This window comes from Anas acuta, chromosome 5, assembly GCF_963932015.1.
Source record: "Anas acuta chromosome 5, bAnaAcu1.1, whole genome shotgun sequence".
Lineage (NCBI taxonomy): Eukaryota > Metazoa > Chordata > Aves > Anseriformes > Anatidae > Anas > Anas acuta.
Window position 1 is genome coordinate 65430567 of NC_088983.1, and position 15107 is coordinate 65445673.

The window sequence follows — 15107 nt, forward strand, 5'->3', positions numbered from 1 at the left end:
TTTTGTTCCCTCCCTTTATCTTCTAGAACTTACATTAACTAACTCTTCACATATAAACTTAGGATCTTTTCCTAGGATGATTCACATAATCAACATTTGCAGAACGTGGATATAGAGCTTTATATAGACCAACTTCCAGCAATATTTCTATTAGGTTTTCGAGAAAAAAAAAATCTGTTCTGCTCCTACAACTATGACTTACACAACAACAATGCTTATGCCCCTCTTCCTCCCCCTGAAGTCTGTTCTTTGTCAGCAGATATGTAAATTGCCCGGTACACACAAAGGACAGTGCTTTCCTTGTTACTCGTTCCGGTCCTGAATATTACCCACAAATTATTCCTGTTAACAGATACGCACCTTCCTCTGGTATCTATCAGGGAGGAAACACAAAAGCATGGAAATAATTTTGAAGTCAGAGCACAAAGGAATTGTGTTCCTTCCAAAAAAGCAGCTTTGAAAGCCAGATCAGCATCCTTTGGCATTACTTGTTAAGTTCAGCATATTTGATATTGCCATCGTCTCTTCAGCAGTTGATCACACCACCAGCAAGCCTTACTTTTCCTCCATCATCTTCCCCTCAAGGACAAGAGGTTGCAGATAGGCAGTCCATTAGGCATTGAAAGCCGTGAGCCCCTCTAGGTATTAATCCACTTCAATTCCTCCCAGTCACTGACTCAGCCATGCGTAGTGCAGTCCTGACGTCTGACCTCGCAGCCTCCTGTGAGCTGAATTCAGCCTTGCCATTCCCCTGCTCCAAGCAGCCATTGGGTGACGCGACTGACAGGCAGGGCGAGGAGCGCACGAGAGGAGAGCTGCTCGGTGCCACGCCAAGTACCATCTGCGAAGCTATTTCTAGTCCTGCCAGCTTGTCGGGCTTCAGCACACAAACACCACATCTGAAAAGGTTACTGCTAACTTTCTCTTGGTATACATCCCATTTGTGATCATGATCATTCAAAATACACAAATTCGTGTGAGTTTCAGAGACATTGAATTTGTTCCTGTAAAGTCTGCCTGGGTTAACACTTAAAATTAATTCACCTTTCACTGAGCTCATCAGCAGATAAAGCAATAGCTTCTGGAGGCTGCATTTTCTTCTTCTCATTTTTTTTTTTTTTTTTTTTAACTGCAAACGTCTTTCACAGAAAGTTTATGGTAAGAAAAATGACTGTGCGTTTTGACAACCTAAATATTAGCACACAATTATAGCAATCAGTGTGTTTGCTGATCTGAAACCAGCGCATCCACTCCTGATACAGCACATCTTTGCATCAATAGATCATCCAATGCCTGGCAACAGAATGAGACCACTGAACGCAGAAGGAAGCAAAGCACATGAGAAGATTTTATCCTGACATGTATATTAGAGGTTTTTTCTTTGGGGAAGAAAGCTTATGCTGGAGCATTTTAGAATGAGTCTTGTTAAATGGCTATAGGCTGATTTAAGGACTCACGATGCACTGACAGAATAGCTTAAAAGCAAGTCTCCTAATAAATAAAAATCCAGATGGGATTTGCAGTAGCAGGGAAACAAAAATATGAAAGTTGAAGGCACAAGGGGGATTTCACCATAAGACTGATGTTGGAAAGAGGAAGTCAGTAAGAAAAATGAGACTTGTGACTAGAAGGGCAAGACAGCATCGGCACTCCCACCTGAAGAGTCAGTTCTTTAGATCCAGCAGGCAGAATTTCTGCTTGTGCAATTTCAATTATCTGAGCCAGTGAATTTCCTCCTGCTTTTAGGATTTCCTGAGGGTTTACACAACCACCCTCCAGAGGCAGAATGGCCAGTCTTGTAAGTAATGTCTTTCTTTCAAAATAATTCACAAAAGACATGGCTACAAGCATCCATCCAGAAAGCATGCTAAGGAAGTCCTCTCACAGATATTTCCCACCCTTGCAGACACACAGAAGCAGGGAGCAGCAGCCGTGCTTAACCCAGGGCTCAGTCTCCAACCAGCCAGCCCACAGAAAGAACTCTCTGCTTCTACAGGGGAGTGCTCCAGGATCTTCCCTCAGCACAACACAGCAGCTCTGCAAACACATTTCCTACTCAAAAATTCTTAGATGCTTTTCAGCAGGCCCTCTCAACCATGAGCAATATATTTCTTAGTAATTCAGTTCCTTTTCAGGAAGGAAACAGACAGCCTCATGCATGTTCAGTTGCCAAAGGTATTTTTCAACAGCAAGGAATTAACCTTTAGATAAATGTACAACCACACCTCATGTCTTCTGTCAAACTACCCCAACACATGACCTCTATACAACAGTACTTGTTGCTTCTATTTATACAGCAATGCCTCCTCCATATTCAAAAAGGAACATACGATATTTTATATAGGAATTTTTCATATATTTAAATTTTTTCTTATGTTTAAGAATATCAGAAGCATATTTTTCCTTGGGGCTAGGACACATATCCATCTATTAAAAATCAGCTTCAGAAGTTTATATTCAAAAAGAATTGGGTCCAACCACCTACTGAACATGTACAGAGCCATTACAGTTTCTACTCTCAGAGCAGAAAGGAGCAGAAGAAGGAGCAATGAAAGGTGCAATGTAGAAGAGAGCTGCCCCTAAAAATTCTGGGAATGCACATGAACGTAACAGTTTAACCTCTACACTACTTTGTATCTTCATAACAAGTCAAGGTCTGAGGAGATTTGCATGATCCTAAAGTCCTCTACAAAAAAAATATCAGATGATATTTGGTGGTCATTTGTATGCTGGAGAGATTCAAAAGGAATCTGAAAGGTCTGTCTTGCAAAGAAGACACTAAGGTTGTCACTTTTTGTTGTTGTCAATTTTCCAAAAATGTTTACAAGCTGCCTTTTCAGAAGTGAAGAAATTCAAAAGGGAAGGAAAAAAAAAGCTGTTTAAGACCACTGTCTTAGGGGCCTTACAAAACATTAATAATCTGATAGGTTTTTGAAAATAATCAAGTGCCATCCATTTTTCTAGATTTCAAGAGCATCTCTTCCCAGTTTATCCCAGTTCTTCTGAGGACTTTATATCCAGCAAGATGCCAGATGAAGGTCTTTATCTGTCAATGTCAGGGTGCAATTAAAAGCAGGCATGCCTGCAGGTAACAAAGTAGATGACACAGGGTAACTTTTTCATAGGCTATGACTTAGGCCTGATTCATTCACAGGCTCAATTGTCTTAGTGGCATGCATTGTGTAGGCCTGCCCCATCCTATAAATTGCTCAATGGCAGAAACCCTATTTACAAGAATAGAAACTCGTCCTGCAGCAGAAAACAAATTATACATTCTGATATAATTCCAAGAATGATAAAAGAAGCCTTTTGGAATTCTTCATGTACTTACAAAATGCTGAGGCAAGTGGTATTTTCATTCAGAACCCATGAATACATCCTCCCCAGCATGCAAAAATATTAGCTGAAAAAAATCTCAGCATTCAGCATCTGCACAATAACTTGTCATCTATGGAAAATTTTTCAAACCTCATGATTTTTAAAGATTCAGAAGCCATGAAAACAGAATCATGGCACAGCCACATTTTGTTCATTAATGTAGTAGGCCAGAGGGGACTTCAAATCTAATACTATCTAAACAGAGCAAACAAATGTGGGACTGTCAAATGAGTCTAAAAGAGCAGCAGAGAGAAATCCAGAACAAATATTATGAAAGAAGCAAGTTTCAGACAGATTTTCCAGCCCAACTCTAGACAAAGCACTTAGTGTGACAGAATTAAAATGAAAATCTTCCAACAACTAAAGCAGTGTGGAAGCTAATAAGCAATGTGGCAAGCTAGCAACCAATGCACAATTAATACTAAACACAGAGCAGCAATACTTATCAATGAAAATATGAATGACTATTTACTTGAACCTTAGCCACTGTTCCGTCAATATTTGATTCCCAAAAGTTTTCTTCCATCGTATTCAGGTACTTGAATAAAAAGTATCTCCAAGGTTTCCATAATAGCTTGGACAAACAAGACTGTATTGTTACTAGTTACAGACAGTTTTAACACCATATAATTCCACCCTGTTGGGATCCTTCAATTTATTCCAGGGATCGCTTGCATCATTATATTTTTGGTCCTTGTCTTCTGCTTCACCACCCATCACAGAACAAGAAAAAGGAGGAGAGAAAACAATGCTACAGCTTGACAGAGGTTTCAAAAGTTGGGGCTGATAAACTAAAATAAAATAGACATGTTAACCTGTTTAATATGAGCATCCCCCTGACAGCTTTGCCACAAGTCCTTTGCCTTAAGCAGATGGCACTGTGAAGGTAGCAGGGGTCAACAGCTCTCCTTGCCGCTGCATAAGCCCCACATGCAGAAGGATGGCTCACAGTCCTAGATGGTTTCTGTGAGTCCAGACAATTATTTAAGCTATTTTAACAATGTTACGGCTGGTGGATTGAACACTCCAAAGCTTCAAGAAGTGACAAGCTAAGCATCTGAAGTATTACTCCCTTGTTGAGATTTGTTACAAAGTTCTTACTTCACATTTTCATTTTTAAAACCCGAAGTATTTTTTCCTTAATATAATAAGAATTGTTTTGAAAGTGCAAGACAAATAAGACTGCAGTACTCAAACCTTTTAATGAAGCAGCTCTGTTCGAGTTCTACCTTTAAATTTGTTTTCAAAAGCATTTTCCCTTATGCTGCATTCTGCGCGGACTTCTCTTGAGAAAAAGCATCCATTAAGTCAGAAATTATGATAATATGTCAATATTCAGCCACGTCAAATCAAATCATTTGGTTTAGGCTTTGGAATAAAGTACACTATTTTCCAATAACTTGATTTGCTGGAGAAATCAAGTAGCTCAAATGAAAAAGGTAACAGAATATTTCTCCTTAATGTATTCCTTACTCCGTAACAACCTCAAACTATAAGCTGGATTTCATTCACAAAGCTTGTTACAAATAACGCAGAATCATTTTGGAGAAAGTGTTACTTTAAACACTCTATCCCTACCATCCATACTAGAACTTCCATAACACATTGGCTGTTCAACATTTTACTGGAAAGACGGACTATGTTTTGCCAGAAGTGTGTTCAACTTAACTGCAGTTATTTCTGATGGGTACACCTTGAGTTCAGATTTTATGAAGTGATCAATAGCAGCTTTTCTGAAAGGCATAAGTCACAGCTTTCCTCTAATTAACTCCTGTCTGCATCAAATAATCTTTTCAGAAAGCTGCACAGCTTTTTTATTTAAACATGTCCCCAAAATATAGATAATCCACATCAGGCCACAGATGGAAAGATGCATATTGTTTCTGTGTTCTGGATTTACCTAGCTTCAGCTTCCAGCTACTACATTTTATTACGAATTTGCTTCCTAAGACTCACCATTGTATTACTGTTTCTGCAAGGATCTCTGCAGACTGCTCAAGTTGCCATCACTTAACCTTTGACTGTTCCCTGTCTCACAAGATACTTAAATCTTCTGTCTTCAGAATCCACTTTAATCAAAAGCTTCCCTGAACTGCTGATACCTGGCTCCCAGTAACTTTACCACATATCCAAGAGGTGCATTAGCCCTTTTGATCGTATGATGTTACTAGAGGTTTCTGTTCAAGTAACTACCCACTGAGACAGTGCTTCTCAATGTCTGAACTGCCAATGACAGAGTTTATTCAATCCACAAAACTGACCAACATTCCTTGCTCCTAAGTGTTTTACTTGGCATTTAGCAATACCAGAATCGCATAGTTCATTTGCTTCCATTTTATCAAACCAGTCAGATTGCACGCTGTTAATGAGTCCTTTTCATTATTTAATACTTCCTCCATCATTCATCATCTGCATTAGTATCTGCTCTAGGTTTTATTCCAGATCACCAGTCAGGAGGTCGCATGGGATCTAGACTCAGCAACAAATTATTCATTTGCTATTACAGCCTGGCACCTGACAGTGAACAGTCCTCCACTCATATGCCCTACAATACCTATGTTGTTTATCTGGTGATACTGGGCCCCATCTTGACCCTAAATAAGGAGGGCAGATCAACTGCTTACCAGACACTAATCTTAACAAAGAGATCAGCTGTACAAAGCTATATTCCATAAACCCATAGTGACCAGCAGCAGAATCCTCCCTCTTCAGTTCTGCAGCAACCATTCCTTTATTCGCTGTAGAAGTAAGGTCACAAACAGGCCGATAATTACCTGTGTCTCCCTGTAAGCCTTTTAATTACCTTCTTTTTTTTTCCTACCGTTTTGGACATTTCTCAATTATCCAAGATTTAATGACAGGAAAATAACCAACAACATTAATTGCTTGCAAACTGCTTTGGGCAATGCTGCAGTCCAGTTTACCTGGATCTATACAATAAAAATGTGAATTAACTTGCTGTTACTGAACGTGCTCCTTCACTCTGTTCCTGTCATCTTAAACGTAGGAAAGCTTATATCACTAACAATTTAAGCTAGCTAACAGATGTTATATTTAGTGTTTCTAAAAGGCCAATGAACTTGAAAGATGCACGCTTTTTTGGATGCTTATATTGGATGTATTTCCAGCAACGTGTTCCTTCACATACATTTGCTAGGTAACTAATTGGCTTAAGTAATTTTTTTTTTTTAAAAACAATATGCTGTAAAAACACTAGTTAATTTCAAAATATCTTCTAGAAGCACTTAGAAAACATCCTCATGGTGGTGGAAGCAAGGTCAGACACACAGCTTTACAAAGAAAGTGCTATAAAGCATGATACTTGCATGTAAGCAACCATCAGGTATCATCATGACCAAGTTGCAAGTATTTTAAATGTGCTACTTAACAGGGAATACCAAATGGCTAAAAAACAATGAACAGGAAGCAATTCATTCATATTCAGCGCCCCAGATATTTAGATGCGTCTTGTTATACACAAAAAGACATTTAGGAAAAAAAAAAAAGAGACAAAGATCTCACTCACCATAAAGCAAACGTAAGCACAGATAAATTAGGGAAACTGACAAATCAGTTAGATAATATGTTTTAAAAGAATTAAGTAGCATTCCTTTTCAAAAGAACTATGAAATTTATGACAGGACTTGCCACAACCAGATACAGTAGCCTTTAGAATGGGTTTTTATTGTAGTTCTGAGATGCAATAGATTGTACATAGCACCTACCTTGAATGTTTACAAAGTTTACGAGGTCTATTATGCAATTTCCGATCCCAATTCTCTGGATCACTGGAGTTACTGTCATAAGGATGAGGCCGTCCTGCCATTCCACTGTAAGCTTCCTCACACTACTGCTCTCAAAAGCACACATGCAGCACTCACAACCTACATTAAGAGAGCAGTGTTTACCTTTAAATAATGCCATACAGGAAAAAAGACAGATGCATAGTTTAGTGTTGTTAGTTTTCATTGTTTAAATTAAAAATTACAGAACATAGGGTATTCTGAAGCACGACTTCTAAATCACACAACAATAATCTTCTACACATTTGGTTAATACCTGCACTAAAAAGATTTTGTTTTAAGTACCAGTTCTGTAAGTGTTTGCAGATAACTTCAGCTTTTGCCACAATTAATTCCACTGTGTCCAAATAGAAAAGTCACTGGTTATAAAACACAAGGCAAACATCACTTTCTTTCAAATGTATGAACATAATTCAAAGAAAGATCCCAATGTAAAAAGATTAGTTTTACAATTTGAGTGGCTGTCCAAAATGTAAACAGAATTAAGATTAACGTTTTTATCTGAGTCCTTACTCCAAAAGGGAACAAACAACACTACTTAGAAACACTCAATCCAATCAGTAGACTGAATTTTGCAGTAGAGACCAAAATTTCATAGAAAAATACAAGTCATCATAACCCTACCCTTGGTTTGACTGAGGTACAATATTATGTTGAACACCCACTAAAAACTCACTCCCAGGTAAAATAACTTTGTGACTGTAATTCAAAATAATCCAAAACAACTAGTGTTAAAGTCAGGCCTAGAAACAACCCTTTTGTCAAGACAGTTTTATAGATCAAAATGACCTGGTTACAAAAGCAATGAAGCAGCCACAAGTGACCAGCTGATGGTTCTGTAGCACCTACAGTGGTTGGACTCAATGACCTTTGAGGTCTTTTCCAACATACATGACTGTATGATCTGGAAAAACCCAGTAACAGATAGACAAGCCTACCACATTTCTCTTAAATCTTAGGCTAAATATTTTAGAAACATCATATCCTCACACCCCCATAATTAGTATATTTCCATTACATTCTATGCAACTTATCCTTTTTGGAATCAAGTCCCAAAGGAACTGAGACTTCTCCTTTAAAACACTGTAGCTTCTCAAATAAAGACCTTGTTGTCATGGAAAAGAGAAAAGCTCCCAGCTATATTTAGACCTGAGATTTTTATTACAGGGGAATAGTAGAGAACTAGCTCCTTAGAAATGTTAGTTGCATACCAGTTTTTCTTTCACGTTCCATTTTAACAAAGAAAATAGTATGAAATCTATTTCCCAGAATTAAATATTTTTTGCAGCTAAAATGAGTAAACAGATTATTTACAGTCTGTCCTGCAAATCCCTTATGTTCCTGTATAACCAAAATATAGATATTTTCTTAACCTTTTGTCTTCAGCACCATTCACATGTGAACTGCTGAGCAGCTGCTTAGTCACATCGTTAAAGCTGCAGCCTTTTATAATCTCCACCAAATGATTGTTTCTTTTCCTGCTATAGTTTCTATAATTCCATACTCTTTGGTTGGAAGACTAATAAGGTCAAATACTAAGTCGTAGAAAGAAAAAAAAAACAAACACATTTTATTAAAGGTTTAATGCATCAAAAATTATAGCAAATGCTCAACTTTCTCATGCAAAAAGTCCCAACAAGCATTTCAGTGTGTATTATACCTGGAAATTCAGGTTACCAAAGCACAGTCACTGCATGATGATAGTACATACTCAGAAGGTTATAGGATCTACGCTCTTATATCAAGTGTGTTTAGATACTTAAAAAAAAAAAACAAAAAAAAAACCTAAAACCTAGTTCAGAATGGAAAAAGCCTTGTTAAGGAGACAAGTGGAAGGAAGCCTGGTTTACAAATGCAGAACCGAGTTCCTTCAGCAGCTGTCATTCAAGACACAGGCACTGTACGACGCACTATTTTAATGCGCAAGCAATACAAAAATAAGGACAACTTTTATCCTGGATCAAAACAAATTGCATTCATTAGACCGAGTCACTCAAGCAAGATACATAGCAAGTTTTACTACTCGTGGCAACAGCAGTTTAGCACAGAGCACTCTCCACCTGGGATGACACAATTACTCCTTGGCAATTACTCCCACCTGGCAGGTCACCATCTCCCAGCTGTTGACTAAGGTAGGTACCTGGGGAGACTCCCTTCTTGCTGAAGCACGGCAGTGATAGGCTTGTGCAGCACCATACACACAACCTCACCTTCCAAGCTTCTGTTTGTTTCCACAAATTCTCTCTTCCCATCTGAAGCCTTATAAATACCTCATTCTCTCACATGGACCCAAACCACTGCCTGATCAGGCCCAGTTTGTCAGCTAGCAGCTAGGTCTTATTTATTTCATTAAAATAAGGACATCAGACATGGAAAAACAGCGGTTATTACAAGAACTGCAGCTGCAAAGGTGCTTAAGGTCACTAAGTTTTGTCAAGCTTTCTGCCTTCTTCACCTTGTTCATTTAATTAAAGTGACAGGCTTGACATGAGGGTATAGTTCCACATGCACTCAAAACTTTTAAGTAGGATCACTTCCTCAATCTGCTTTGCTGTGCCGTGCCAGGTTTAAGCTATTACAAACAATAAATGACAGAAGGACAGAAAGGAGCAAACAGGACTGCCCCCTATTCCCTTTTCCCATCTCAAAGCATGTGAAAAACCACAGGAGAGTTTCAGCAATGCAGACTGCAGGAGTACCAGACCCACATGCAGCTGACACTTGGGAGCACAATTCTGAGACCAAGATCAACAACCTGAAATGTCCAAAGCCACATCTTGTGAAACTTCTAATATAAATTCCCAAGCATACCATGCTAAGGACTTACAAACAATGTCTCCCCTGTGTTCTCCACTCAAGGGGACCTTAACAAACAACACTCCTCTAAGAAACAACTTGCTATAGCAAAGCCAATTCTTCTCCAATGTTGAGTGCTTTCAAGCTGATTATAAACAAATGTATTTTTTAGTTTTATTCCAAGTTTTAACAAACCCCTAGAACCATAAGTAACAGAAAAACATCGTAAGATTATTCTTATGAATAAGAATCTCTTATGAATAAGAATCTCTTCTAACTATTGAAGATAGTTACTTTACACAATGCAGCTATTGCTAATAACACAATGCTAATTGAAAGTGTCTAACTAGTCCAGCTGATTCATTTTAAACACTTTTACAAATCCAATTTTTTTCTGCAAAAGAAATAAAAGCTTCAACCATGGTTAAAATGATGACAGTTTTTGGGGGGGATTTTTTTTGTTTGTTTGGCATAGCTTGACATTGTGGGCAATACAGGTAATTTACACAAAAGCAAATCTCCTTGCAGAACACTCTGGCATTGGGTGTAAAACAGAATATAAGTGCAGGAGGACGTGGTCCCAAACACCACCCAGTGCCTCCCATGAAATCAAAAAAAATACCTGAAAAATGTTGGTAAACGTACTAGAAACACATTAAAGAAAAAAATCGGATCTGAAGATCTTGTGTAAAACACACAATACTGGCATATTGGCTAACCTGATTGCTATTTAATTAGCTAATAAGCAATTTTCTAGGTGCAAATAAGGATTTCTGACCCCTCTGCAGACAGCTAATGTACTGAAAATTAGCACAAGGAGAAACTCTGTAGAACAGTACTGCTACAAATCAGGAAGCAGACAGATTTTCAAACCTTTCAACATAGCTAGAACACTATAGATTTGCTAACATCAACTTGAAACTGAAATTGTTACTAATTTGATTTTTTTAGGCTATGGAGACACAGTAAAATTGCAGACAGACACACAACGGATTCAGGAAACTAGCAATGCACATAGTAGAGCCAATGGATGCACTCCAAAAACTAGTAATTAACATGTTTACACCACTACTTCAGGAGCTCATAAAAGAACGTATCATATACTAACTTGTGATAGCAGTAGAACAGATTGTGTTCAATAATATTTCAAGCATATTCATTTCTGTGCTATGACAAAAGGTAATACACAAGAGCACACAGCAGTTTGAGCAACATTTAGGAAACATCCAATGGTGGACAGAAGAACACACATTTTTGTGAGATGCAGGGCTTGCATTCTTCAAGGTTCTGCAGGTGGAAAAAAAATCTTGAGGAATCCTTCAGGAAAGGAGTAAAGCTAACCTCAAACAATTTTCTGTACATTTCTAGCCAGACGCATATTTATTGGGCATAAATGTAAGGCTGCAAAGCTCTGAAGCCCTGCTAACTAAGATTAAAATAGCCCAACTTTTGAGGCAGAAGCCTAGGAAGTCATTCCAGAATCAGGTGGAACAAGGAACTGATTGCTCCAGCTGTCAGTACAGAATACAACATGAAGAAAAACTATTACTACTCAGCAGTCTTACGGCTACTCAGATTTAAGCATCGGTCAGAAAGGTTTCCTAAAGTAGGGCAGGTTTCAGCAGCTCATCTGCTCTAACCAGCTTCATCAGTGAAATGCCCTGTAAAGCTGAACCAGGTTAATCAGAGGGGTCACCAGCTTGGACAAAACCTGGCATTATTTGTGACAGGCAATCTTAAAACTCCCAGTTACTTAGACTGTACAGACTGTCTACTGCTCACTGCCTCTAGGCAAAGCGCGAAAGCATAAACAACAAAAAAAACTTACAAATAAGATTTACTGGGAATGCAAGAACAGCTTGATATTACATCCTAATTAAGGAATACAGTTCAAAGTACACATGATAATAATGCAAACACCATGTATCGTGGAAACCCATACCTGCCAAGTGAGTTTCTTGCAAGCGAGCACGGACAGCAGCCGCAACTTAGCCACACACAGCAGCTTTATGAATCCTCACCATTGAAATGTTATCAAACTCACAATGATAAAAGCATAGCTAAGAAACATCCTTTGCAATGCAGTACTAACACTGAAGCTAGTAGGTCAAGATTGTTTCCATTTTTTTTTTTTCTTACTCATTAAAAGAAGCTTCAGTCACATGAAGCTGATATTCCCCCATTTTTATAGCACCATGAGTAACAGATACCCAGTGACTATACTGCAGGCTTTAACTTTATAATATGACCGTAAAACAGCTATCTGATATTGAAAACCTAAAAAGCAGAAGGCAGGTGATTTTTTCCCCCTTCTGTATTAGGGTTCAATGAGTAAAATCAGACTAGGTTTACCTCTAAAATAAATAATAATGTAAAAACAGTCAATGGATTGAGCAACTTCTAGACAAAATCAGAATCCTCACTGCAGTAGCAGCACAAAGTTGGGTTCTATCACTGCCATCACAACATAAATCAAAGAAAAGACATAGGACTTTGTAGCACGCCTCACCGACAAGGAGATGAATACCATAAAACAGGGGATCAGGTAGACTTCTTTGTCTAGAAAGTAACAAGCAAGGTCTATAGCACTCATCGCACCAGCAGTAACAAATAAATCTCAGCAGCAAGGAAATCCCAAATATTTTTCACAGTTTGCATGAATTCTAAACTAGCACTTGGTTGTATATGTATTTTTAAAAGCTACATGCATTGATAAGAAACAGCACCATGCCAAGACTTAAGCAACACTGTTGAGGAAAGCAGTGCTGAAAAATATTAGCTCATTATGAGATTTTAATTCTTCTGTATACATAGAGGAGGAGATAACCCCAGTCTCAAGCATATAATTTAAGAAAGAATACAAATTGGAACAAAGAGACAGGAAAAAACAACAGTGATGACATTTGTTATTAATAAATCAGCCACTCATCAACCATTTTACCATTTTCAAGTGCCACTGTGAATAAAAAAGGAAAACTGGGCTCCAAGAATGAATACAGTGAGTTACATGAGAGCTGCTTTGAACTGTTTTCTTTCTTAACCCCCCAGTCTTCCTGACACTAAAAAAATGGATAAATGTGCTGAAAAATTTGTCTGAAGAACTCTGTGAAACAGCATCATGAGTAGATGTCAATGATGACCACAGACAGGACGCCATTCACTCTAATGAATTTTTGGAGACAGAAATGGGACCTAGATGTAATATTGAAAGTCCCTAGGAAGAGAAGTTGTCTACCTTAACAGAGGAAAAAAAAAAAAGCTGTGATGTTTTGCATGAAAGAAACCTAGTCAGAGACGAATCCACAATGACAGATTGCCAAAACTAATGCAGCGGAAGAGTTTTCCTTAACTACAGAGAAATGGTCAAAAATCAGCTAGCTCCTTTTGACTGTGTTCAAGGTATATGCGTTCAAATTAACCCCTGCAAGATGATGCAGAGGGATATTTTCAAATCAGATAAAAGAAAACAACTGCAAAGTGTTCAGTCAAGAACTGTCAACTGCGTGAAGCTGATAATTTGAGCTGCATTTCTGGACCATCTAGTTTAATAGCAAATAGAAAAGAGAAAAAGAGGGTCTTCCAGAAAAAGGATTATTGAAGGTGAAGCAACATGTAAGTACTCCTTAAATAAGTTACCAAAGATGATTCACTAAGACAGAAGCAGACAAAAAATAAGTCAAACAGAAGATGACAGTCCAAAGGCTACTTTGGAAAAGCCAGGTTTTGAGCAGGTGGTTGAACTTTTAGAGGCCAGCCAACAGCGAGGGACAGAAAGATACAACAGACATCCTCTGCTTCGGACAGAGGAGCCAGACAAGTGACAGGAACAAACCTGGGGAAGATCTGAGCCGGAGCCGGGCCCCAGTTCTGAACAGAAGGAGCTCTGGAGCGACAGGCGGGGTGAGATGGGGGATACAAAGGACAGGATGCAGAAGCAGAAGAAAGACGTAACGCTGGGCAGCTAGCACATAGTGACACTGTGACAGCTTCACCACGGAGGGATTCAATATTTTTCTGCAAATAAGGTGTGGTTACGTGGGGGAAAAGATATATATATAGAGAGAAGATGATTAGTTCAGGCGATGCTGGGGCAGGCACAGCTCTGCTCGGGGAGCAGGGCAGGGCAGCGTGCGGGGCGGCTCTGCCTCCGTGCCGCCCTCGCGCCGCCTGTGCCGAGCCCCACCCGGCGCTACCGCGACGCCCCCCTGAAGGCGCCGTGCGCTTCCCCGGGCGCAGGGCCGCAAACACGCCCGGCCCCGGCCCCCCGCCCGCCGCCACTCACCCACACGGCGCCGCGGCCGAGCCCCCACCGCTGCGCCCAGGCCCGGCGACCACCACCTCTCGCGAGAGCCGCGTCGTCGCGCAAGGGGAGGAGACGGTGGCGCTGAGGTCTCGCGACACTTTGAGGGCGCGCGGCGACGCACTTGCTACGGGAGGGCCTTCCCCGGAGGCGGCGCTGGGGAGCGAGCGCCGCCCGCTGCCCGTGGGGAGCCGCTGCCGGGGAGACCCGAGACACGCGTCTCGGCTTGGTGCGGCCCTCCGGGCTCCTCGGGCTGCGCCATCTGCAGTCCTGTTAGGAATATACTCGGTGACCGTGTCTCATTCCGTGATTCCCCTGCGGGGCTGCCATGTCCCGTGTTACGGCATCCTCAGTGTGCCCCAGCTGCTGGGGGGACACCGAGCCCTGAGCGCTCCCCGCGCAGGGAGAAAATCAGGCACCACGCTCCAGCCGTGCACATGTCTGAAAGCAGCAGCCGTCTGTTTTCTAGGATATCCTTTATTATCACCACTATTAAGCACACACATCTTTACTATCAGGTGAAGAGCTGAAGAACTTAAGGTAATAAGAGTGCTCAAGCAAATGAGAACTAGTGGAGGGTCTGGAACGAGGAAGAGCAAATCCGTACTGCAAGTTTTGAATGTCTGTCTGTTCCCCTTTGAGCATGGTGGGAAGCCAGTTTGGTTGCACAGTGGTTATTTTGGGGCAGCCCCATTGTGCATGGGGGCATCTCAGAGCCTCATAAAATGCTGTTCTAGGCCTCTGTTGGGCCAGACCTCCCAGGGAAATCACACAGGTAAGAGGGAATTTCAATCTATATCCTATCTATTCACCTTGAGCAGGGTTCTTAG

At 40.2% G+C, this 15107-nt stretch overlaps 1 protein-coding gene across 3 annotated transcripts in view; it reads right to left on the reverse strand.

The window, feature by feature from the left end:
• Nucleotides 1-14402, reverse strand: part of BTBD10 (BTB domain containing 10) — a 29413-nt gene extending 15011 nt beyond the window's left edge. The window contains exons 1-2 of one of the 3 annotated variants that reach the window (XM_068685419.1): nt 14260-14402; nt 7104-7262 (exon numbers count right to left, since the gene is read on the reverse strand). In XM_068685419.1, coding sequence (XP_068541520.1) covers nt 7104-7204 — 101 coding nt within the window. In that variant the 5' untranslated portion in view covers nt 7205-7262; nt 14260-14402. Of the gene's footprint in view, nt 1-360; nt 675-7103; nt 7263-14259 lie in introns of those variants that run through there. The other 2 variants (XM_068685420.1, XM_068685418.1) reach the window with 2 other exon arrangements.
• Nucleotides 14403-15107: the final 705 nt, after the last annotated feature.